Genomic DNA, 27,431 nt, shown 5'->3' with positions numbered 1-27,431 from the left:
AATGTTTTAATAAATTTTGCCTTTATATACAAGCGATGTCTTGATATAAGAGTAGTGTCATGTCACAACTGAATATAAAAAAAAATAAAAAATAAGAGAGGAGCCTCTAAAGCCCTGTACACACGATCGGTCCATCCGATGAGAAAGGTCTGATGGACCGTTTTCATTGGTTAACCGATGAAGCTGACTGACGGTCAGTCGTGCCTACACACCATCAGTTAAAAAAACGATCGTGTCAGAATATGGTGACGTAAAACACAACGACGTGCTGAAAAAAAAACCGCTTCCAAGCATGGGTCGACTTGATTATGAGCATGCATGGATTTTTAACCGATGGACGTGCCTACAAACGATCGTTTTTTTTTTCTATCGGTAAGGTATCCATCGGTTAAATTTAAAACAAGATTGCTTTTTTTAACCTATGGATAAATAACCGATGGCGCCCACACACGATCGGTTTGGACCAATGAAAACGGTCCATCAGACCGTTCTCATCGGTTTAACCGATCGTGTGTACGCGGCCTCAGTGTAGCAATATGGTTACATTTAATGAAAGTACAACATTTAGCAACTTATTGTTACACTTAGAGGTGCCTCTCTTCTCTTTTATACCCTGTAAAAAAAATGCTTTGATATACAAGTGCTTTGGATTACAAGCATGTTTCTGGAACGAATTATGCTCGCAAACCAAGGTTTTACTGAAAATATATATATATATATATAGAGAGAGATAGATAGATAGATAGATAGATAGATAGATAGATAGATAGATAGATAGATAGATAGATAGATAGATAGATATAAATGCCACTTGTACTTAAATAGTTAAGGACCTCCAGTTGTGAAGCAGGCGAAATCCCTGAATCAATAAGCTTTATCGACCACAGTGGTTGGAGTAACATCTCCATAAAGTATATCCAATCCCTCCAAGCAACACGAATCCAAAACACCTTGTTACAGGAGAGCTTGTATTCAAAAAGAATCCCGTCTCATCATAATTGTAAGTTGCCTTGGGCATGGCAGTATAGATTTTCACTGCTGAGCAGCAAATTGGTGCTAGTATATACTCCACATAGCCAAGAAAATGCATCATTCACTGCATATAAAAATAAAATAAAAAAAAGAGATCTTAATATCAATTAGCCATTGTAAGGGGTTAGCTTGGTAGCGGGGTGTGTGACCCCCTGGATGGGTTCACTACACACTGAATTTATACAGACAGGCAGTCGAAGACGGTTGAAAACAAAGATTTTGGTTTATTCTTCCATCTTGCTGGAAACAAGTGCAAGCATCCAAACAGCATAAACAAAATCAAACATAAAATAAACCCTGGCCACTTGGGGCGTCTATCTTCACCACACAGGAACTTATCTATGGAGTCTGGCACAGCCTAGTGCTGGGCAGACACTGCTGGTCATACAGCAGAAAAACAATAGTCTTTTGATTTTTATCACGCAGAAAAATCAATTTCCTCCTCACCTCCTCAGAAGACTTTCAGCTACTGCTCTCCTTCACTCACAAAGCCTCAGGATGCAGCAATTCAGTGGTAATCCTCTGGATTACTTATAGAGGCCTTAATTGCCTCATTCTGAACAGCTGAAGTTTTCCAACGCCCTTAGATCTTTTCTGGCTACTTCTATGTCAACGCCTAATAACAATTGGTGTATTGTCTAAACAAGGCAGAAATGTATGTCCCGTCTGTGACAACAGCCACAGATTTACCTGACTTCCTGTCATACCATGTACACAAAAAGACTAAAAAGATCAAGTGTAAATCAGTACTATTCCTTTGTATACATATAAACCTAGAGAAGTCTCTTGTCCAAACATAGTTGAGTATAATCATACCTTGAATAAAATCAGTAACTGTATTGACCTTATCCATATCCAGAGTTCAAGATTGGCTCATATGTCTGTTTTGCTAAAACAAAGTCTATATCAGTATCAGGAGTTGCAGATATAGTCATTATTACAGGGTTCGACAAAATCTGGGTGCCCGGTTTCAATTGCGACTTAATTTAGGGACCTGGCGCCCGGGGGAACGAAGCACCGGCCGGCGCAGCCCGACGCGATCGCGGGGGAGGTGGTGGCGCACGGAGGCACAGTATATCCCATCCTGTGTCTCCGTGCGCTCTCCTGCCGCGCGATTGCGTCAGGCCGGCCGGTAATTTAGGCCGCGGCTTTGCGGCCTTCTGCAGGCCTATGTTTCCTTCTGTCATTTGGCGCCATCTTGTGGTGGCCGTTGGCATGACAAGCAAACCAGCAATGCTAATGTAGCTTCCCCTGTGTTTTCATTGACATCTCCTTCCCTCTAATTAAAGCCCCCAAACATTATATATATTTTTTATTCTAACACCCTAGAGCAGTGATGGCGAACCTTGGCACCCCAGATGTTTTGGAACTACATTTCCCATGATGCTCATGCACTCTGCAGTGAAGTTGAGCATCATGGGAAATGTAGTTCCAAAACATCCGGGGTGCCAAGGTTCGCCATCACTGCCCTAGAGAATAAAATGGCGGTCGTTGCAATACTTTCTGTCACAAGCGCACTTTTTGGGGAAAAAATACACTTTTTTAAATAAAAAAATAAGGCAAAAGTAAAGATGTCTGTAGTGAAGGGTAGGATGAAGGAAAAAAGCTGGGACAGCCGCACTCCAAAAAAACTCCTCCTTTAATTAAAAATCACAAAATACATGCCACAGCAAAAAAACAGCACAACAAAAGAAAAGCTGACGTTTCGCACTATGCCTTAGTGCTTCTTCAGCTATGAAGAAGCACTAAGGCATAGTGCGAAACGTCAGCTTTTCTTTTGTTGTGCTGTTTTTTGCTGTGGCATGTATTTTGTGATTTTTAATTAAAGGAGGAGTTTTTTTGGAGTGCGGCTGTCCCAGCTTTTTTCCTTCATCCTAACCTGCATTTTGATTGCACTGCCTGCACCCTTGGCTCGGACCACAGGAATCAGATTACCTGGTTCTCTTTGAGCGGTTATCCACTCTCTCATTTCATTTCTGTAGTGAAGGGGCTGACACAGATACCATCCAGGCAATAAAGGGGAGAGGATGTCAAGGGTTCACACACAATGGGTTTTGCCTGAAGGCTTCATCAGAGAAGTCTTAAAGCGGAGTTCCACCCATTTTTTTTTTTACAACGTTTTTTTCAACCCGATCATTAAAACGGCCTTGCCTACACACGATCGTGAAAAAAATGCTCTAGCAAAGCGCGGTGGCGGTACAACGGCACTAAAAAGGGGAAGTTCCATTCGGATGGCGCCACCCTTGGGGCTGCTTTTGCCGATTTTGTGTTTAAAAGACGATTCGCACTTTTCAGTCTGTTACAGCGTGATGAATGTGCTATCTCCATTACAAACAGTAGTTTTACCAGAACGAGCGCTCCCGTATCATAACTTGCTTCTGAGCATGCGCGTTTTTTTCACGTCGTTAAAGCCTACACACGACCATTTTTTACAACCTTAAAAACGTTGTGAAAAAAAAAGAGCATGTTCGAGATTTTTAATGGCCATTTTTTATATCTTGAAAAATGCTCTGGAGCCCACACACGATAGTTTTTAATGACATTTAAAAAAAAACGTAATTTTTTAGAACCCGAAAAACGGTCGTTTGTACGCGCGCATAATAGTTGTCCCTGTGGACAGATTCTTCTACCTGAGCGGTGGATCTCTGCAGCTCCTCCAGAGTTACTATGGGCCTCTTGGGAACTTCTCCGATTAATGCTCTCCTTGCCCGGCCTGTCAGTTTAGGTGGACGGCCATGTCTTGGTAGGTTTGCAGTTGTGCCCTACTCTTTCCATTTTCGGATGATGGATTGAACAGTGCTCCATAAGATGTTCAAAGCTTGGGATATTTTTTTATAAACTAACCCTGCTTTAAACTTCTCCACAACTTTATCTCTGACCTGTCTGATGTGTTCCTTGGCCTTCATGATGCTGTTTTTTCATGAAGGGATCTACAACAAACATCTGAGGGCTTGACAGAACAGCTGTATTTATACGGAGATTAAATTACACACAGATGGACTCTATTTACTAATAAGGTGACTTCTGAAGGCAATTAGTTCCACTAGATTTTAGTTAGGGGTATCAGAGTAGGGGACTGAATACAAATGCACACCACACTTTTCACATATTTATTTGTGCGCTATAAACAAAAATAGAGCGACAATTTTGAAAAAAAATGCGATATTTTTAACTTTTTGCTATAATAAATATCCCCAGAAAAGATATAAAAAAACATTATTTTTTCTCAGTTTAGGCCGATACGTATTTTTCTACCTATTTTTGGTAAAAAAAAACAAAAAAAAACGCAATAAGCAGTTATCGATTGGTTTGCGCAAAATGTATAGTGTTTACAAAATAGGGGATAGTTTTATGGCATTTTTATAAATATTTTTTTTTTACTACTAATGGCAGCGATCAGCGATTTTGTTCGTGACTGCGACATTATGGCGGACACAACGGACAATTTTGACACATTTTTGGGACCATTATCATTTTCACAGCGAAAAGTGCTATAAAAATGCACAGATTACTGTGAAAATTATAATTGCAGTTTAGGAGTTAACCACTAGGGGGCGCTGTAGGGGTTAAGTGTGACCTCATGTGTGTTTTTAACTGTAGGGGGGGGCGGGGCTGGACGTGTGACGTCAGTGATTGTCGTTCCCTATATCAGGGAACAGACGATCACTGACATTGCCACAGTGAAGAACGGGGAACCTCTCCCCGTTCTTCAGCTCCTGTGACCGATCGCGGGACACTGGCGGCGATCGGGTCCGCGGGTGCATTCACAGAGCTTCGGACTGGCTGGGCTCTTAAAGGCGACGTACCTGTACGTGCCCAGCCGTGCCATTCTGCCGACATATATCGGCGTTAGGCGGTCCTTAAGTGGTTAAAGTGGAACTCCACCGTTTAAAAAATATTAAAAGCCAGCGGCTACAAATACTGCAGCTGCCGACTTTTAATATATGGACACTTACCTGTCCTGGAGTCCAGCGACGTCTGCAGCAGAAGACAAGCAATCGCTCGTCTATCTGCTGCCCCCACCGCCATCCTCTGTGAGGAAATCAGGTAGTGAAGCGTTCCGGCTTCACTGCCCGATTCCCGCAGCGCGGTCCTCACTGGTCCCTGCTGTGTTCTGGGAGCTGTGTGTTTCCCAGAACACAACGGGCAGGGGCGGAAAGTGATACACCACCCCCAGAGAGGACTCCCGGAAGTGGGTGCAAATAACTGCACCCCCCCCCGAAAGGTGTCAAATGTGACACCGGAGGGGGGGAGGGTTCCGATGAGTGGAAGTTCCACTTTAGGGTGGAGCTCCGCTTTAAAGTGGTTCTAAAGTCATAGCATTTTTTTTTTAATGCATTACCTGCAATAAGGTAAAAAACATATCCCAGTAGCAGTATTGCCCCCTCACTCACCCTGAATACTCCCTTGATGCAGCGCTGTGCCTGTCTGTAGCTGCGCCCACCCCAAAGCACCTTGTCCCCATGTTGATGAGAACAAGGGCCTCTTCCCGACAACCCTTGCCGTTGGTTGTCGGGGTCTGTGCGGAATCTGGAAGCCCCTTTAACAAGATCCCGGCCCCCACCCTAGGTGAATGAGTATGGGGTACATCATACCCCTACCCATTTACCAAAAAAAAAAAAGTGTCAAAGATAAACAAACGTACTACACAGGTTTTTAAAGTATTTTATAAAGGCAGCTCCAGCTCTTTTTTTTTTTTTTTTTTAGGTGAATGGGTAGGGGTACATTGTACCCCATACTCATTCACCTAGGGTGGGGGGCTTCCATATTCCGATAAGTCCCCCCCCCCTTGCAGACCCCAACAACCAACGGCAAGGGTTGTCGGGAAGAGGTCCTTGTCCTCATCAACATGGGGACAAGGCGCTTTGGGGCATTTTTTGGGCATGGGGGTTTCCCTTAAGATCCATACCAGACCGAAGGTTCTGGCATTGTCTTGGGAGGGAACCTTGTGCACATTTTTTTTTTATATTTTGGTGGGGTTCCTCTTCAAGATTCAAGTCGCACCGCAAGTCAGATCATCTTGATCTGCTGCGACTTCTATTCAAATCAATGGGCTCCCATAGGGAACCATTGATTTTGAATAGAGACAGAGAAACGCCGGACGAGGCTTAACACTGCGTATACAGCGTTAAGCTTCGTTAAATCATGTTTAACACCATTTATTGGCATCTTACTGCCTCAGAACGCGCTGGTTCTGGTTTTTATTTGAAGCTTAAAAACGCCTATGCCACTTACAGCTCCTAAAGGCTCCCCGCCCGCAGAACACAATAGTGCTGCAGGAGAGATTCCCCCGTCAACACAGTCAGTGTTGATGGGGGAAGGGGCCTTTTTTTGCTTCCAAAATGCATAATCTATGGGTTACTTAAAGCATGCAACAGCTCTTTGAGTACTGGAAAGCTTCAAGTCCCAACACGCACTGCCACCTCAAGTCACAAGAAAGCCAAGATAGCAGGATAGAGTAATCATATTATCTTCATCACACGCTAGTTGTCACATGATAGAATTTTCCAGATATACCTGCTTGCTCGAGAATGTTCATTGCCGAGGAACTTTGGTTAGAAAAAAAAAAAATCAAACAAACCTAGTATAGTGAGGCGATGGAGGTTGCTGTTGCTCTCTGGAAATTATAGTAAGCTGTTCCAATATCATCAGTACCTTCTGAGAAACCAATCTGGAAATAGTATGCCAATCAGGAGTTTTGGCTTTGCTCTAACCAGCCTGCTTGTTCCAAGTCAGTGCCTCCAAGCAGTGAAGACAGAGACAGCCAGGCGAACAGTATTCCTAATAGGGGGGGGGGGGGTCAGCAATGGACGGCCTCCATATTTTTCTCAGGAACAATTTCCTGGCAGTATCTAAGCAGCAAACATAAAAGAGGGCATTTGGCCAACCAAAGCAGAATTTACTGTATTTTTCTCATAAGCTTAAAGTTATAGAATTAAAGAATAATTGAGCTCCGGAAGTTGCGCCCCAAAAAAAAAAGAGTCAGGCAGAGGATAAAGGACCAGTCACCGGAATTACCTGTGGCCTCACTGAAACTGATCTTTTCCCATTACCATTTGACCATGCCTTGTTCTGCAATGAGTCACTGTGTGGGAGCAGCCATGTTGGTGCAGGCAGGGATTTGCTTCCTCTTCTCAGAGACTCCAGCAAGGAGAACAGAGAGCAGCACAGTAGTGTTATCAGCAAATGGCACTCTAATGCCTTGTTTCCACTGAACGGAACGGTCCGGGTCAGTATGTTTGGAACGGTTTAGAATGGACCGGTCTATTCTCGTGAGTGTTTCCACTGCAAATCGGAACGTCGGGACCATACAGGATTTAGTAAAAATGCCTAGCGCGTCCACCAATCAGTGAGATGTATTTGTAGGTCCGCCCTAATGGAACCGTTCCATTTCTATGGCCCCACATCTGAAGCAGGACCCAGAATGGTCCGGTACGGTTCGCTTTTATGGCACGCTTTCATAATGGAAACACCCAAAATAGCGTACCGAACCGATCCGCTCAGTGGAAACGAGGCATTAATATCCTGAGAACAGTCAGAGGCAGCAGTGCTTTTGATCTCACATTGCAGATATATAGCTAGGAGGCTGTAGACACAGGAGTGCTTCACATACTAGGAAGTGGACTGATATTTATCAGGAAGAATACCAGACAAGATGTGCATTTCATGCCATTACTTAGTCACAGTTGTGACTAAGTAATGGTAATTTTTTCCCATGGAAAGAATTTTTTACGACTACGTAATGCTCTTCTGAGCTTGGAGATATCTCTGTGGATATGTTTTTCTACTTTTCTATGGAATTTTCCTACTTGTAAAGTTCCCGGCATATGGATATATCTATGCGTATGTGGTTCAGATGACTCTGAGATACTATTGTCTGCTCTTGTCCGTCCTAAAGAAGCCTCACGGCGAAACGCGTAGACGCACAGGGGACATTTTTCATACTTGACATACTTATTTTCATAATCAATTAGTTGGCCGATTATTGTCTCAATTAATCGGATAATGGCCTTAAAAAAAATAAAAATTAGCATTTTTTATTTTCGTTGGCCCAATTTGTTGTTGGGCAGATTACAAAACACAAATTGCCGCAAAAACACATTACATGCTTTTCTGCAACTTCTCCATTGAAGTATATTGAACCAAAAAAAACTAAATATCACCGTTTTGCGTTAAAAAGTCCTTGCCCTTTCCAAATACGGATGCAGCTGAAATAAAATCATGGATGTGAACGTGTCCCATAGGAAAACATGTAAATAACTGTAGTGTGTTTCTGCAAAAAGCACCAAAAAAAACAGAGGTGTGACCCCAGGCCTGAGATGTTTAGTAACATAGTGGGGTTAAAAAAACAAAAATAAGTACAAAAAGAGCAAATAATCGCTACTGTAAGGGGTTCATTTTTTTCCTGTGGGAGAGTGAAAGTAATATTTACAGTAGCGTCTTGCTTTTTTGTACTATAAAGGGCCAATTTTAGTTTTTTTAACCCCATTATGTTACTGGCCGATTAATCGATTGTGAAAATTGTAATCGATTAATTTCATAATCGATTAGTTGTTTCGGCCCTACTGGCAATATATCACTGGAAGTGGTGGTTAGAGTTTAATGCCGCGTACACATGATCGGTCCATCCGATGAGAACGGACTGATGGACCGTTTTCATCGGTTAACCGATGAAGCTGACTGATGGTCCGTCACGCCTATACACCATCATTTAAAAAACCGATCGTGTCAGAACGCAGTGACGTAAAACACAACGACGTGCTGAAAACAAAATGAAGTTCAATGCTTCCAAGCATGCGTCGACTTGATTCTGAGCATGCGTGGATTTTTAACTGATGGTTGTGCCTACTAACGATCGTTTTTTCTAGGGTTGTCCCGATACCACTTTTTTAGGACCGAGTACGAGTACTGATACTTTTTTTCAAGTACTCGCCGATACCGAATACCGATACTTGTTTTTAAATGTGTCCCCAAATGCAGCCATGTCCCCCCCACAAATGCAGCCATGTGCCCCCATATATGCAGCCATGTGCCCCCATATATGCAGCCATGTCCCCCCCATATGCAGCCATGTCCCCCCCCATATCCAGCCATGTCCCCCCCCATATCCAGCCATGTCCCCCCATATATGCAGCCATGTCCCCCTTACCGTACATGCTGCCGCATCCCCGCTGCCGCACCGCATCCCCGCTTGGTTAATACGGGCGGGGAACATTACAGCTTTAAATAGCTGTAGTCTTTCGCGCCACGCTGCGTATAGACACTCCCCCTTGCTCGGGATTGGACAATTCACCCAAGCAAGGGGGAGTGTCTATACGCCGCGCGGCGGGAAAGACTACAGCTATTCAAATGAATGCTGTAATGTTCCCCGCCCGTATTAACCAAGTGGCGGCGGCAGCGGGGATGCGGCGTATCGGCGTGATGCGGCGGCGGCAGGGGGGGGGGGAAGTATTCTATTTCGGTATCGGGGGTATTTGCGGGAGTATCTTTGGCAAATACTCGGAATCTGTCCCGATACCGATACTAGTATCGGTATAACCCTAGTTTTTTCCCATCGGTTAGGAATCCATCGGTTAAATTTAAAACAAGTTGGCTTTTTTTTAACCGATGGTTAAACAACTGATGGCGCCCACACACAATCGGTTTAGACCGATGAAAAACGGTCCATCAGACCATTCTCATCGGTTTAACTGATCGTGTGTACGTCGCATCAGAGAGCCTGGTGCTGCTTAAACGCATACATGCTGATCTTCAAATCAAAATGTTCTTCCTTTTGGAGCCCTATGGATCTCAGACCCAGGACCATAATTTTTGCTCAAATCATCTTTATGCCTGTCACTTATCTTGTCTATGTTAATCCCTGCCCCCTACCATTTACCTATCCAATCACAGTGGCCAATCAACAGAAGTTGGGACTTGGCACTGGCAGGTGAGGAAATCCATTGTGAAATCTAAAATGGACACATATTTTTATGCACTGCTAGTAAGACAAGACAGTTCTCCTTTAAGATGCCTGGTCTATATAAAGCTAAACCTGCAAACTGATAATGAAGGCCTGCTGTAGGGAAGTATGACTTAATTACTTTTTTCTCTTACAGTTAAGAACGTCATTCAGCCCACTGGAACAGAAGCTAAATGTAATTCATGAGCTTGCCAATGCAAGGTTTACCAAATTAAACCAAATTAAAGGTAGAAGCTGATTTAAATGAAAACTTCAACTGTACAGTATATTTGCAACACAGTTTTTTTTCTTCTAAGTTAATGGTATTAAGATTGATGTTTCCATGTCACTCAGCAGCCATTGTGGTTTAACATCAGATCATAGGCATCACCTGCAACAGGAGTTCTATTTCCGCCGAGAGACTAGGGCTTGCGCTGAAGAGACTAGGGCTTGCGCTGAAGAGACTAGGGCTTGCGCTGAAGAGACTAGGGCTTGCGCTGAAGAGACTAGGGCTTGCGCTAAAGAGACTAGGGCTTGCGCTAAAGAGACTAGGGCTTGCGCTAAAGAGACTAGGGCTTGCGCTAAAGAGACTAGGGCTTGCGCTAAAGAGACTAGGGCTTGCGCTAAAGAGACTAGGGCTTGCGCTAAAGAGACTAGGGCTTGCGCTAAAGAGACTAGGGCTTGCGCTAAAGAGACTAGGGCTTGCGCTAAAGAGACTAGGGCTTGCGCTAAAGAGACTAGGGCTTGCGCTAAAGAGACTAGGGCTTGCGCTAAAGAGACTAGGGCTTCACCTGCAACAGGAGCTGGACGCATTCTTAACATAAACAGAATATAACTGGACACTTATAGGTAGTAACATCAGGTAACATCAGGTATTGTTGATCCAGAGACTATTCGATTGCCTCCTGGGGGGGAATCTGGAAGGAATTTTTGTTTTTTGTGTTCCTCTAGAGCACAGGTGTCAAACACAAGTCCCGCAGGTCAAGAGCTCCAGCCCTCCTCTGGTCCTACTCCAGACCCTTACTTTCTGCTTTCAAGCAATGCATCCAGCCTCTTCCCAGCAGCAGCATAAGGAAAGGGGGGTGCACTGTGATGCAAGTTCTGATGGTGGGGTGTCTCTTGACATCAAATGTAAAGGGTAGGGGGATGCGCTGGACATCTAATCTTACAGATACAACCAGCTCTTTTGGGGGCAATCGTAATGCTGATGCGGCCCACAATGAAATTGAGTTTGACACCCCTGCTCTAGAGCATGGGTAGGCAACCTTGGCCCTCCAGCTGTGTCAAAACTACAAATACCATAATGCCTCTGCCTCTAGGACACATGCCTGTGATTGTTGGGGTCTTGCAATGTCTCATGGGACTTGTAGTTTCAAAACAGCTCGAGGGCGGAGGTTGCCTACAGCTGCTCTAGATAAACTGTGGGTAAAGAATAGTGTAATGGAGGTTTCCTATTTGTAAAATGCCAAAAGAAAAAGACTGCACCAATCCAGGTGCAGGTCTCAGAAGCTCCTCTGGCTCAATATGTATTGCAGAATCGAAAAACAAGGCCATACTCCACAGGAATCCCAATAGCAAGTTGTGTGTAGCTGGCTGTTGACCCAGTTCGCACCATTAGGAACAGCCCCCCCCCCCCGATATGTTTGATGGGTGGGGCCAAAAAGGCAAGTAATGTGTCAACAGGGGGCAATACAAAATAACTGTGCCAGTGGGACCTCCATGGTGCGTGGCCTAATTTTTTCGTTTTCTTTTTACTGGTTAAACTATATGGGCATGTGTCTTTTTCCAACCTAACTATGCAACTATATAAGCAACGTTTGTATTAAAAGGACTGGTCCATAAAAAAGATATTTTAGTTATAGGTGGTGTCTAGGGAGTCATTTTTGTTTTCCTTCCTTCACTCCAGGCTGACATGGTACAGTGGAACCTCGGATTACGAGCATAATCCGTTCCAGGAGAATGCTCGTAATCCAAACCACGCACATATCAAAATCGAGTTTCCCCATAGAAGTCAATGGAAACTAAAATAATTTGTTCAGCATTGACTTCTATGGCATGCAATACTGAGGCTCGGGAACAGTATTTCCGAGTTTTTCCAAGCATTTCCAAACGGCTCCGGCACCCCCAACCTCAGGCCAAACGCGGTACTGCACACCGCTGTGGCTTGAATCTGTTCGTTTTGCGAGACAAAACTCGCAAACCGAGTCAGGATTTTTGCCACGTCACCTGACCACGACACCTGCCACAAGTTGTGGATTGTCCACTTGCCACATCACCTGGCCATGTTACCTGCCACAAGTTGTGGATTGTCCACTGGCCACGTCACCTGCCACGTCACTTGCCACAAGTTGTGGATTGTCCACTTGCCACATCACCAGGCCATGTCACCTGGCCACATCACCTGGCCACGTCACCTGCCACAAGTTGTGAATTGTCCACTTACCACGTCACCTGACCACGACACCTGTCACAAGTTGTGGATTGTCCACTTGCCACGTCACCTGCCACATCACCTGGCACGTCACCTGCCACAAGTTGTGGATTGTCCACTTGCCACATCACCAGGCCATGTCACCTGGCCACATCACCTGGCCACGTCACCTGCCACAAGTTGTGGATTGTCCAGCCACGTCACCTGGCCACGTCATCTGCCACATCACCTACCACAAGTTGTGGATTGTACACTTGCCACGTCACCTGGCCATGTCACCTGCCACAAGTTGTGGATTGTCCACTGGCCACGTGACCTGGCCACGTCACCTACCACAAGTTGTGGATTGTCCACTGGCCACGTCACCTGGCCACGTCACCTGCCACAAGTTGTGGATTGTCCACTGGCCACGTCACCTGGCCATGTCACAAGTTGTGGATTGTCCACAATGCAATGCAAGCAATTACATTTTTTTATGTTTTTTTTTTATGGTTTTTCATCATTTGCCATCATTTTTGCGATTTCTAATGTAAATTAATAGGTCACCTTTAAAAACGGCTATAAACGAAATCGCGGCAAAACGCCGGTACCGCGTTTTGCGTCTGGAACGCGAAAACTTTTGCGTGAACCCATTTTTTTGCTTCTGAAAAAACGAGCATAAGCGCAACTGCCGAAAAACACAGAAAAACGTGACTGTGTGCATGGACACATAAGATAACATTGAATGTGTTCAGGGGCAGTTGAAAAAGCTGTCCATATGCCTCTGAACTCGCGTTTACCAGCGTCTCGTGTGCATGGGGCCTAAAAATGTCTGGAACCACACAGAAATTCTGGAAAAACTATGACCCTTTCTCTAAAAATAACAAACATATTATGGGCCCCCATGCTTTGACAACTAGAAAACACACTTGGAGCTTTATATTTCCTGTTCATCAAATCACAGTTCATTTGATTCTGACCAGAAATCAGTTCCCATGATGCAAAGCAAGGAATCACCCTTCTAGTATGTAACTTTATGTTAATGGTGCAGGGAACGGGGTGAGCACAGCCAAAGGATCTTTAGGAATTCAAAAGTGCTTATTCACAACGTCATCAGTTTATCAAGAACCAGAGTGAAATAAATTAAAATGCGCCTGTAGGCTGAATAAACCTGCTAAACTGGCTGCAGACCATAACTCAGGGATATCTAGATGAATATATGCACCCTTAGTTCATGTGCAGAACCCCGAAAATCAGGGGCCTTCTCTTACACAAACAGTGACACCATCTAATAAGGCCCACCCTTTCCACTCCTTCCTTCTCTTCTGGCTCCCTCACAGCCTCCCTACAACATCCGAGTCCTTGCTAACATACGCATAGCTCCCAACTGTCCCTGATTTCGAGTAGGGTTGTCCCGATACCACTTTTTGGAGTACAAGTACCGATACTTTTTTTCAAGTACTCGCCGATACCGAATACTGATCCTTTTTTTTAATGTCATGTGACAGTGGCGGTATTTTTTTTTACAATTTTTTTTTTTTTACAGTGATTTTTTTTGTTTTTTTCATGTTGTTTTTTTTTGGGGGGGGGGGGGTGAATTGTCAGTGTGTTTTTTATTTTTTTTATTTACATTTTATTTATTTTTTTAAATATTTACTGCAATTTTTTTTTTCTTAAAAGCTATGTTGGGGGTCTTTGGTGAGATATCAGGGGTCTTAAAAGACCTCTGAAATCGCCCCTTTAAGACAGAGAAAGGGACCAAGGACACAGATTCCCCGGTCCCTTTCTCTGCAGCCTCAGCTGCAATGAATGGAGGGAAGCTCCTCTCCATTCATAAACTGAAGCATCGTAAACACAGGTTACGATGCTCAGCTATGTGAATGGAAAAGGTAGGAGCCGGGTTTAGCGGCTCCTACCTCCGCTCTCCATCCTCACAAATTGAGGGGGGAGAGCGGCACGGACGGAAGGGGGGGGGAGAATAGCGACACGAACTGGGGGGGGGGGGCGAGAATAGCGACACGGACGGGGGGGGGAATAGCGACACGGACGGGGGGGAGAATAGCGATACGGACGGGGGGGGAGAATAGCGACACGGACGGGGGGGGAGAATAGCGACACGGACGGGGGGGGAGAATAGCGACACGGACGGGGGGGGAGAATAGCGACACGGACGGGGGGGGAGAATAGCGACACGGACGGGGGGGGAGAATAGCGACACGGACGGGGGGGGGAGAATAGCGACACGGACGGGGGGGGGGGGAGAATAGCGACACGGACGGGGGGGGGGAGAATAGCGACACGGACGGGGGGGGGGGAGAATAGCGACACGGACGGGGGGGGGGGGAGAATAGCGACACGGACGGGGGGGGGGGGGAGAATAGCGACACGGACGGGGGGGGGGGAGAATAGCGACACGGACGGGGGGGGGGAGAATAGCGTCACGGACGGGGGGGGGGGAGAATAGCGTCACGGACGGGGGGGGGGAGAATAGCGTCACGGACGGGGGGGGGATAGCGTCACGGACGGGGGGGGAGAAGAGCGGCACGGAGCACGGGGGGAGGAAAGACTGCATGGAGCAGAAGACTTGCAACTCCCCTGACTGCCCAGGTATCGGCTGAGGCATCGGAGCATTTCCCTAGTATCGGTATCGGGACATCCCTAATTTCGAGGGACTGTCCCCGATTTGGAGAAATGTCCCTCTTGCCTCCTCATTTGTCCCTCATTTTGGTCTGATCTATATAGATCTATATAAATGCACTTTTTATCTGTCAAAAAGTTTTCCAGCGCTAAACCTTTCATCTGATTTCTAAATTGCTGCATTTGTAAATTCCAAAAGCCAATATAAAGGAATAGTAGTGGTTAAAAAAGCACTTGTGGGTTTAACCAATCTTGTTTTTTTTGTACAATTCTCCTTTAAGGGGGCGTGGCAGGGGGGGGTGTCCTATGGGGGCATGTGACCTCCTCTTTGTGGCAGTGTATGGGCCTAGTGCCTGACTATACAGGCTTCTAAGCAGGAACACAAATTGTCTCTGGACAGCCGCACACTGAAAAAAATTGTAGCCTTTATTGAAAAAAGGACAACACTATATCTTTAAAAAAATACAATAAAAAACATTGGGGGAAAAAAAAAAAAAAAAGAAGGACAACACTACAAGTCACAGCAAAGTGAAATAAAATAAAACCCAACCCTGACGCGTTTCGCACTAGTGCTCAGTCATAGCTTAGCTAGGACAGCAGTTGGGTTTTATTTTTTTTTTCACTTTGCTGTGACTTGTAGTGCTGTCCTTTTTTCAATAAAGGCTACAATTTGTTCAGAGTGCGGCTGTCCAGAGACAATTTTTGTTCCTGCTTTGCTAAGTGCATTGCCTGCACCTGAGTTGTCTGCAACGGTGGATGTTCGTCTGGGTTCCCACCTGGAGCGGCTATTCCCTTTCCCTATACAGGCTTCTAACATATAAAGAAACATGCAACCTCCCCTACGTTCCAGCGTTCAGGCTCAGGCAGCCAATCACTAGGGATGAGCTCAGGCCCTTTGTATACATGCAGTTGCAAGGTGGGGAATGCCTCAAGGCGCTTATGATTGGCTGTCCACAGTGACATCTACCTGGCAGAATAGTTTAGGTAGGTTCGGACTGTCTGAACGTGCCCAAGCTCATCCTTAGACCCGGTTCACACTGGGGCGACATGACAGGTGGCTCAGCCGCCTGACGTGTCGCGTCCCATTCAATGCATTAGAATCGTTCTAATAGGAGTGACGCAAGTCGCTCCGACTTAGAAAAAGGTTCTTGTACGACTTCGGGGGCGGCTCGGGGCGACCTGCATTGACTTCTATACAGAAGTCGTTTTGCAAATCACCTCTGAAGTCGTCCTCAGGAAGCCTTGCCGAGTCGCCCCCGAAGTCGTGCCGCTGGAGTGTGAACCGACTCTCATCATATTGTCACATGGAGGGTGCCATTAAAGGGGTTGTAAAGGTTTTTTTTTTTTCTAAATTGGTTCCTTTAAGCTAGTGCATTGTTGGTTCACTTACCTTTTCCTTCCATTTCCCTTCTAAATGTTTTTTTCTTTGTCTGAATTTCTCACTTCCTGTTCCTCCCCAGTATGCTTGCCCCATCATCCGAGCCGTTCTTGCTGGGGGTTAGTCAGTGTGCTCGCCCCCTCCCTTGGGATAACATCCCTGCGGGGAGACGCTGTAGGGATGTAATTCCAAGGGAGGGGGGGCGAGCATGCTGACTAACCCCCAGACAGAACGGCTCGGATGATGGGGGAAAGCTTACTGAGGAGGAACAGGAAGTGAGAAATTCAGACAAAGAAAAAAATCATTTAAAAGGGAAATCGAAGGAAAAGGTAAGTGAATCAACAATGCACTAGCTTAACCACTTCCCGACGGCCGCATGTATATGTACGTCCACAGAATGGCACGTACAGGCAAATGGGCGTACATGTACGTCCTTGCCTTTCCGCGGGTCGGGGGTCCGATTGGTACCCCCCCCCCTGCTACATGCGGCGGTCGGGTTCCCTCGGGGAGCGATCCGGGACGATGGCGTGGCTATTTGTTTATGGCCGCTCCGTCGCGATCGCTCCCCAGAGCTGAAGCACGGGGAGAGCCGTATGTAAACACGGCTTCCCCGTGCTTCACTGTGGGGGCGTATCGATCGAGTGATCCCTTATATAAGGGAGACTCGATCGATGACGTCAGTCCTACAGCCACACCCCCCTACAGTTGTAAACACACACTAGGTGAACCCTAACTCCTACAGCGCCCCCTGTGGTTAACTCCCAAACTGCAACTTTCATTTTCACAATAAACAATGCAATTTAAATGCATTTTTTGCTGTGAAAAATGACAATGGTCCCAAAAATGTGTCAAAATTGTCCGAAGTGTTCGGCCAAATGTCGCAGTCACGAAAAAAAACAAAACAAAAAAAAAAATCACTGATCACCGCCATTAGTAGTAAAAAAAAAATTATTAATAAAAATGCAATAAAACTATCCCCTATTTTGTAAACGCTATCAATTTTGCGCAAACCAATCGATAAACGCTTATTGCGATTTTTTCTACCAAAAATAGGTAGAAGAATACGTATCGGCCTAAACTGAGGAAAAAAAAAATGTTATATATGTTTTTGGGGGATATTTATTATAGCAAAAAGTAAAAAATATTGATTTTTTTTTTCAAAATTGTCGCTCTATTTTTGTTTATAGCGCAAAAAATAAAAACCGCAGAGGTGATCAAATACTACCAAAAGAAAGCTCTATTTGTGGGGAAAAAAGGACGCCAATTTTGTTTGGGAGCCATGTCGCACGACTGCGCAATTGTCTGATAAAGCGACGCAGTGCCGAATCGCAAAACCTGGCCCGGGCATTTAGCAACAAAATGGTCCGGGGGTTAAGTGGTTAAAAGGGAAATCGAAGGGAAAGGTAAGTGAATCAACAATGCACTAGCTTAAAGGAACCTATATACAAAATAAAAAACTAACCTTTACAACCCCTTTAAAAGCATTTTCGAAGTGTCTTGCAAGCATTTTACAGCTTGAGGCGTTTTTGTTTCGCCATTAGAAAGCACTCAGGGGAAGGAGATGGAGAGGAAATTAGGGGCGGAGAGCCGCTATTTGAGCAAAAAATTCTCATAATAAGCTCAAGTCAGGCGTTTCTATAGAAGTCTATGTGGTCCAGAACGCTTGTAATCTGCCAAAAAGAAGATCATGTACTTTGAGCTTCAGGCATTTTGCTTCAGGCTACAGAATGCTTAGATGTGAACAGGAGCCATTGAAATGGAGGGGATTTGGCTTGTTGAGTATAAGAAATGTAGGAGGAAAAAAAAAAAAAATGGGAGTAAGGGCCCTTTCACACTGGGGCATTTTTCAAGCGCTTTAGCGTTAAAAAAAGCGCCTGTAAAATGCCTGAAAGAAGCTGCATCTGCAATCCCAATGTGAAAGCTCGAGTGCTTTCACACTAAAGCGCCTGAAAAACACCCCAGTGTGAAAGTGGTCTTAGCGTTAAAAAAAAGCGCCTGAAAGAAGCTGCATCTGCAATCCCAATGTGAAAGCCTGAGTGCTTTCACACTGAGGCGCTGAGCTGGCAGGGCGTCAAAAAAAGTCCTGCATGCAGCTTCTTTGCAGCGCTTTAGGAGCGGTTAATACACCGCTCCTAAAGCCCCCTTCCCATTGAGGAAGCTTTTTTTTAACGCCAAAGCGCCTGAAAAGCGCCTCAGTGTGAAAGGGGTCTTAGCAGCGCTTTACCAGCGTTTTTCGGGCGCTGGCAGTGTGAAAGGCCTCTGAAAGCACTTGGGCTTTCACATTGGAAATGCAGATGAGGCTTCTTTCAGGCGCTTTACAGGCTTTTTTTAAACGCCAAAGCGCCTAAAAAACGCCCGAAAAACGCCCCAGTGTGAAAGGGGTCTTAAGGTGCAAAAATCATCAGATTTGAAACCATATCAATTTCATAATTTTAAACAAACTTAAAATTAATTATATTAAACCCAGCACATAGAAATCATGCGGTCGCAGTACAAGCCTCAGGCAACCAACTTTGTACCCTGACCACATGATTTCTATGGGCTGGTTTTAATATGTTTGTTTAATTAAAATTATGAAAATTGATATTGTTTCAAATCTGATGATTTTTCCACCTTTTTAAACTCACATTTTTCCTCCTACATTTCCTATATTCATTATGGGGAGGTGGCGCTTGTATTAAAACCTCTCATCCCTGGTATGAAATTTAATCTTGGCTTATTGAGCGTGTTAGAGCTACAATCTTCCAGCAGAAAATCGCTCAGGTGTGAATGGGGCATTACTGCTACATCTGCAGATCAGCTCATTCTGTTGAAAAACAGGCTTACTTTTTATTATAATAATGCCCACCTAACCCCTGGACCCCTGCAACTACTACAGTCACCCTCTTGTTCTATCCTACATCCTTTAACTCACATCTTCTTCAACCCTCTAAAACAGGGGTGCCCAACCGCTGGCCTATGGAGCCATCTGATGTGGCCTGCCACGTCTTTCTCTAAGATAGCGGGTCGGCAAGCCCAGATCGAGGGTACCCACCCGCCATCTCCGAGCATCAGTGCAAAGAACGGAGCCGACGCCCGAGGAGGCAGAGCCGATGCTTCCTGTATAGCGCAATACCAAATGCACTCCGCCTGTGATAGGAAGCATCGGCTCTGCTCGCTACTGCAGCCGCATGCTTCTGTCACACTGAAGCACTGGAACCCGCGATCTGGGACAGCAGCCAGCAGTGCCAGTACCAGCCACCAGCAGTACCAGTACCCACCAGCAATACCATTACCATCCAGCAGTACCAGTAACCACCAGCAGAACCTGCCAGCAGTATCAATACCCACCAGCAGTACCAGTACCAGCCAGCAGTATCAATACCCACCAGCAGTACCTGCCAGCAGTATCAATACCCACCAGCAGTACCAGTACCAGCCAGCAGTACCTGCCAGCAGTATCAATACCCACCAGCAGTACCAGTATCAGCCAGCAGTATCAATACCCACCAGCAGTACCAGTACCAACCAGCAGTATAAATACCCACCAGCAGTATCAATACCCACCAGCAGTACCAATACCAGCCAGCAGTATCAATACCCACCAGCAGTACCTGTACCAGTGAGCACAAGTACCCACAAGTAGTACCCGCCAGCAGTACCAGTACCCGCCAGCAGTACCAGTGAGCACAAGTACCCACAAGTAGTACACGCCAGCAGTACCAGTACCCGCCAGCAGTACCAGCCAGCAATACCAGCCCTGGAGGACAGCCAGCAGCAGCCACCAGCCATAACCGCCTGGATGACAGCAGCAACCAGCTGCAGGAATCCTGAGGAAGAAGAAGTGAAGATTGAGGTCAGTTGAGGTGCAGGTAAACCACTGTGCATCAGTGTGAAAGTGGCCTTGGGCCCCCTTCACACGGTCGGTTTGATCGGGCCTGCCTGTCCGTTTTTCAGGCAGACCCAATCGGACCCTCCATAGACCTCTATAGAGCGGCAGATGTAAACAGACTTGTGTCCGTTTTTACCTGTCTATCTACAATCCAATCTGCTTAAAAAAACAGAAGGGGATCTGTCCCCTTCTGTCTGGGCGGATTGGAGGGCCCTTATGGTAGAGCAGTCTGTGTCTGCTCTACATATGTAGAGTGGACACAGACCTGCCATCCGCCTGCTACGCTCATTGTGGCCCGCGACCGGTTACCAAGTCGCTAAAGTGGCCCTCGCTCCTCAAAAGGTTGGGCACCCCTGCTCTAAAACATGCACTGGTCACCTCCACACTTAAAGTCCTTGCTGGATGCCCTCTTATCAACCTAAGATCCATCTATTTGCTCCCGTTAACCTCCAAATTTCTATAATGCCTCGTATATACCTGCCTGAGATATCACTTCACTGATAACCCTTTTCAGTCTGGATTCCGCGCACAACACTCCACGGAATCTACTCTCCTAAAACTCACAATCTACTAACTGTAAAACCAATAGTTACTACCCTGTACCCCTACACTTAGACCTCTCGGCTGTCTGATACAGCTGGCCACACGCATTGCCTTAAAAAACACCATTCCCTTGGCCTCCATGACTCTGCTCTTCGTTGGTTCTCCTCTTACTTATCTCAACACACCTTCAGTGTGTATTATCAAGGGTCACATCTACTATACATGCCATAGACCATTAAGAAGAAGCAGCCCATAGCTATAAAGGGTGCCAACCCTACAGTGGTAAAGGGTGCCACCCCTACAGTGGCCATGGTCCACACACAAAAATGTGGCAGCACCAATTACATGGAGTGCTACTCTTTATAGATGCCACACTCCACCAAGAAAGGAAGTTGGTGCTAAAAAAATAAAAAAATAAATAAATAAATGCCATGCTCCACCTAAATTCAAGCAAAGGGGCAGCACCCTACAGCAAGGAGGGTCACCCCCTAAAGATGCTATGGGGACAGAACCCTTTACTATATAGTGATACTTCCATAGATGCCTTCACCTGAACAGAGGCAGCACCCTTTTATAAGCAGATGACACCCTCTACAGATGGCATACTCCACCTGAAAGAGGAAGCACAAACTTGATGATCACCCCTATAGATGCCACATTCCATTAGAGCATGGGTGCTCAACCTGTGGCTCTCCAGCTGTTGCGGAACTACAAGTCCCATCATGCCTCTGCCTTCGAGAGTCATGCTTGTAACTGTCAGCGGCTTCCAATGCCTCATGGGAATTGTAGTTCTGCAACAGCTGGAGAGCCACAGGTTGAGCACCCATGCATTAGAGAGATACAGCACCTTCTTGCCACGTGCCACTCCCCGAGAGATGTCATACTCCACCAGAAAAAGGACAGAACCCTATTACAAGGAATATCATCCCCAGGTGCCACACTATACTAGAAAGAGGCAGCACCCCATTACATGCCACCCCCTAGAGTTTTCTCTTAAAGAAAGCACCCTATTATATGGAGTTTTGTTCCCACTGGTGCCACACTGTACACGACTATGGGGTAGCACCCTATTATAATGTGATGCCCCCTACAGACATCATGCTCCAGCATATCATAAAGAGGCAGCACCTTATTATAAGCAGGTGACACCCCCTACCGACACCATACTTCAGTAGAAAGGGGCAGCACCTACTTATAAGCTGGTGACACCCCTCAGCAAAATAGAGGCCATAGTCCACCAAAAACAGGCCGCACCCTATTATACAGAGGTGATGCCCTCTTCAGACACCATACTCTGCACCAGACAGAGGCATCGCCCTATTATATGTAGGTGCAGCCCCCTACAAATGCTATACTCCACCAAAAAGATACAGCAGCCTATGAAAAGCGGGCAACATCCCCTACAGATGCCATAATCCATCAGAAAGGCACAGCACCTACTGGTGACACCCCTGGTTGAATATCAGCACCATAGAGGCCATACTACACCAGAAAGGGGCAGCACCCCATTATACGCAGGTGATGCCACCTTCAGACATCATACTGCACCAGAAAGAGAGGCATCACCCTATTATAAGCAGGTGCTGCCCCCTAAAGAGCACCAAAAAGGGACAGCACCCCATGATAAGCAGGTAATACCCCTTGCAAATACTCCATAAGAAAGGCGCAGCACCTACTTATAAGCTGTTAACACCCCTGGTGGAGTATCCGCACCATAAACGAACGCCATACACCACAAGAAAGGGGTAACACCCACTCCCCCGCCCCCATGGGTGCCATATTCCAGTAGAAAGAGAGCACCCTATTATAAGCAGGCGACACCCTCTTCACGCACCATACTCCACCAAAAAATAGATAACACCCTATAATAAGCACTTGACACCCCTATGGGTGCCATCCTCCACCAGATAGAGGCAGCACCTACTTAAAAGCTGTTGACACTGTTGGTGGAATATTCAGCACCACAGAGGCCATAGTCCAACAGAAAGAAGCAGCATCCCATTATAAGAAGGTATGCGTGCCACTGCCTACGCCCTCCATGGGTACCATACTTTACCAGAAAGGGGCAGCAACCACTTATAAGCAAGTGACGCCTCATATGGGTGCCCTATTCCAATCAAAAAGGGGCAGCACCAACTTATAAGCAGGTGCTGCCCCCTACAGACACCATACTCTACCAGAAAGAGACAGCACCCTAGGGCAAGCAGGCGGCACCCCCTACAAATGCCATACTCCACCAGAAAAGTGCAGCACCTACTTATAAGATGTTGATACTCCTTTAGCGCCACAGAGGCCATAGTCTACAAGAAAGAAGCAGCATCCCATTAAAAAAAGGCGACGTCCCTTACGGGTACCATAGTCCACGAGAAAGACACAGCACCCACTTATTAGCAGGCAAAGCCCCTATGGGTGTCATACTCCACCAATAAGAGACAGCACCCTATTGTAAGCAGATGATGCCCCTTACAGGCGCCATACTCCACCAGAATAGGGCAGCGCCCCATTATAAGATGGGGACGCCCCCTAGAGATGCCATACTCCATCAGAAACTTGAAAGCCAGCGACACCCCCATATGGTTGCCATACACCACCTACCTTATAAAGCAAGTGACGCCCCCCTACAGATGCCATACTCCACCAATAAAAAACAGGTGATGCCCCTTACAGACACCATACACTGCCAGAAAGAGGCAGCACTCTAGGATAAGCAGGTGACTCCCCCTTTAGATGCCGTACCCCATCAGAAAGGCGCAGCACCATACTTATAAGCTGGCGAGGCCCCCTCTGGGAGCCAAAAAGAGGCAGCACTCACTTATAAGCAAGTGATGCCCCACTACAGGCACCATACTCCACCAATAAGAAGCACCCCATAATAAGCAGGTAATGCACCCTACAGGCACCATACTCCACCAATAAGAGACAGCACCCTATTATAAGAAGGTGACACCCCCCTACTACACCAATAAGAGACAGCACCCTATTATAAGCAGGTGACGCCCCCCTACAGACACCACACTACACCAATAAGAAGAAGCACCCCATAATAAGCAGGTGACGCCCCCCTACAGACACCACACTACACCAATAAGAAGAAGCACCCCATAATAAGCAGGTAATGCACCCTACAGGCACCATACTCCACCAATGAGAGACAGCACCCTATTATAAGAAGGTGACACCCCCTACAGGCCCCATACTCCACCAATGAGAGACAGCACCCTATTATAAGAAGGTGACACCCCCTACAGGCCCCATACTAAACCAATAAGAGACAGCACCCTATTATAAGAAGGTGACACCCCCTACAGACACCAATAAGAAGAAGAACCCCATAATAAGCAGGTAATGCACCCTACAGGCACTATACTCCACCAATAAGAAATAGCATCCTATATTAAGAAGGTGATGCCCCTTACAGACATCATGCTCCACTAATAAGAGACAGCACCCTATAAGAAGGTGACGCACCCTATAAGAAGGTGATGCCCCCAACTCCACCAATAAGAGACAGCACCCTATTATAAGAAGGTGACACCCCCTACAGGCCCCATACTCCACCAATAAGAGACAGCACCCTATTATAGGAAGGTGACACCCCCTACAGGCCCCATACTCCACCAATAAGAGACAGCACCCTATTATAGGAAGGTGACACCCCCTACAGGCCCCATACTCCACCAATAAGAGACAGCACCCTATTATAAGAAGGTGACACCCCCTACTCCACCAATAAGAGACAGCACCCTATTATAAGAAGGTGACACCCCCATACAGGCCCCATTATCCACCAATAAGAGACAGCACCCTATTATAAGAAGGTGACACCCCCTACAGGTCCCATACTCCACCAATAAGAGACAGCACCCTGTTATAAGAAGGTGACGCCCCCTACTCCACCAATAAGAGACAGCACCCTATTATAAGAGGGTGACACCCCCTACAGGCCCCATACTCCACCAATAAGAGACAGCACCCTATTATAATAAGGTGACGCCACCCAACTCCACCAATAAGAGACAGCACCCTATTATAATAAGGTGACGCCCCCTACAGGCCCCATACTCCACCAATAAGAGACAGCACCCTATTATAATAAGGTGACGCCACCCAACTCCACCAATAAGAGACAGCACCCTATTATAATAAGGTGACGCCCCCTACTCCACCAATAAGAGACAGCACCCTATTATAGGAAGGTGACGCCCCCTACTCCACCAATAAGAGACAGCACCCTATTATAAGCAGGTGACGCCCCCCTACAGACACCATACTCCACCAATAAGAGACAGCACCCTGTTATAAGAAGGTTACGCCCCCTACTCCACCAATAAGAGACAGCACCCTATTATAAGAAGGTGACACCCCCTACAGGCCCCATACTCCACCAATAAGAGACAGCACCCTATTATAAGCAGGTGACGCCACCCAACTCCACCAATAAGAGACAGCACCCTATTATAATAAGGTGACGCCCCCTACTCCACCAATAAGAGACAGCACCCTATTATAGGAAGGTGACGCCCCCTACTCCACCAATAAGAGACAGCACCCTATTATAAGCAGGCGACGCCCCCTACAGGCATCGTGCTCCACCAATAAGAGACAGCACCCTATTATATGAAGGTGACGCCCCCTACTCCACCAATAAGAGACAGCACCCTAGTATAAGCAGGCGACGCCCCCTACAGGCATCGTGCTCCACCAATAAGAGACAGCACCCTATTATATGAAGGTGACGCCCCCTACTCCACCAATAAGAGACAGCACCCTATTATAAGAAGGCGACGCCCCCTACAGGCATCGTGCTCCACCAATAAGAGACAGCACACTGTTATAAGAAGGTGACGCCCCCTATAGACACCATACTCCACCAATATGAGACAGCACCCTATTATAAGCAGGTAACGCCCCCTACTCCACCAATAAGAGACAGCACCCTATTATAAGCAGGCGACGCCCCCTACAGGCACTATACTCCACCAGGAAGAGGCAGCACCTACCCTCAAGCTGGTGACACCCCCAGAGAGTCCATCCTCCACCATAAAGAGGCAGCCCCTTCACCCATGGGGAGCTGTCCTTCCACACATTGTTAGAGAGGCTGTTCTCCAGGCAGAGCTATGTGGGTACCTACCCCCCTATGAGCACCCTGAAGCCCCTGCTTTCCTCCCTGGCCCCTGGCACTGCACAGCATGACACACCTTTAAAGTTGGGTACTCCTCAACCTTCAGAGCCATTGAGAGCTGAGCAGCTGATTCCTGGACCGCCATCTTGGATACAGAAGGGGGGAGGGGTTGACAACACTAGCTGGCAGCTACATGCCCACAGTCCTGTGCATTGTGGGTAATAATGTTCATCCAGGAAGGGCACCAATCATCATAGGAAAAGAAGAAGAATCGTAGAAAAAAACACGGTCAGGGCGGGCGCAGCAAGGACGGCAATTCAACTGACAGCTCAGCAGCAAACACAATTCATGCCCAGCAGTGAATGCTCCCACAGCTCGCCTACTTCGAGTCCCGCCTACCGAAAAGTGACGGGCGGCTCTCCCAGCCAACAGCCGCGTCCCATTCCAGGCCGCTGCCCAATCATGACACCGCCTTTTCTCCGGGTGACGTAACAATGAAAGTGGGCGGCCCGGCTAAAGGAACAGCTGAGCCAATGGGCTCGCCATAGACCCTCTGTAGAGGAATTTCATGCAGCCAACAGATGCTGCCGATAGATAACAGACCCGCCTACTTCCTTGTGACACACGAGAACGGGGTGGCCTGCATTGATTGTTGACAGCTTGAGGAACCAATGAGGTGTGCAGTGCCCTAGGTGACGGCCTGGAGCGCCACCAATAGTAACGCTCTTAGTTTATAGTGTATCACGGCAAAGAGTCAGCATGAAAGACGAGCGGGCGGGTGTGATCAAAGAAAAAAAAATGCTAGCTGTCGGTTCCATGAGCAGATCTTTATGGATGAAGTGATCAGAACGCCTGTACTAGCAATAAAAGCACATTCCTGTTCATATATTATTATTAGCAATAAATCATTAATACTGAACGAATTAATAGCAGGTACAGATTAATTCATTGATAAAAGCTGACAATTCTTACACATTCTTATAAAATGATGATATTAGTAGATTTTGAACACTCTGAATCCATTAATACATCAACAGTTGCTAGGACGTGCTCAGGTGCACAACATCATTGGTTGCTATGACGTCACTATTGGCATCCTAGCAACCAGACAGGCTTGGTTACGCAATGTTATTAGTTGCTAGGATGCTGGTGGCCCAGAAGCTGCTGGAGTCCTAGGAACCAATAAAGCTCAGCTGCACATCATTGGTTGCTGGGACTCCATTGGCCCAAAGCCTTTGGCCTTCTTGCAACCAATCAGGCTTGGCTTGATGTACTAGCAACCCATGTCCCGGGAAATTAATCAGGCTCAGCCAAACAATGCCACTGGTTACTAGGATGGCACCATTCCGACACCACTGGTTTCCTAGCAACCAATCACAATTGACTGTGCAACATCATTGGTTGCTGGGAGTCCATTGGCCCAAAGCCGCTGGTGCCCTAGCAGCAAATCAGGCTTGACTTGACGTCCTAGCAACCCATGTCCTGGCATTCAATCAG

The 27,431-nt window shown here is 46.5% G+C and overlaps 1 protein-coding gene across 1 annotated transcript in view; it reads right to left on the bottom strand.

Annotated features, from left to right (window-relative positions):
• The window catches only part of MAEA (macrophage erythroblast attacher, E3 ubiquitin ligase), a 132,755-nt gene extending 106,598 nt beyond the window's left edge, over positions 1-26,157 (bottom strand). Inside the window, exon 1 of the mRNA XM_040335262.1 lies at positions 26,011-26,157. Coding sequence (XP_040191196.1) covers positions 26,011-26,079 — 69 coding nt within the window. The 5' untranslated portion in view covers positions 26,080-26,157. The remainder of the gene's footprint in view (positions 1-26,010) is intronic.
• Positions 26,158-27,431: the final 1,274 nt, after the last annotated feature.

This window comes from Rana temporaria, chromosome 1, assembly GCF_905171775.1.
Source record: "Rana temporaria chromosome 1, aRanTem1.1, whole genome shotgun sequence".
Taxonomy (NCBI): Eukaryota; Metazoa; Chordata; class Amphibia; order Anura; family Ranidae; genus Rana; species Rana temporaria.
The sequence above is the reverse complement of the archived record's forward strand: the minus strand, read 5'-3'. Positions and strand labels throughout refer to the sequence as shown.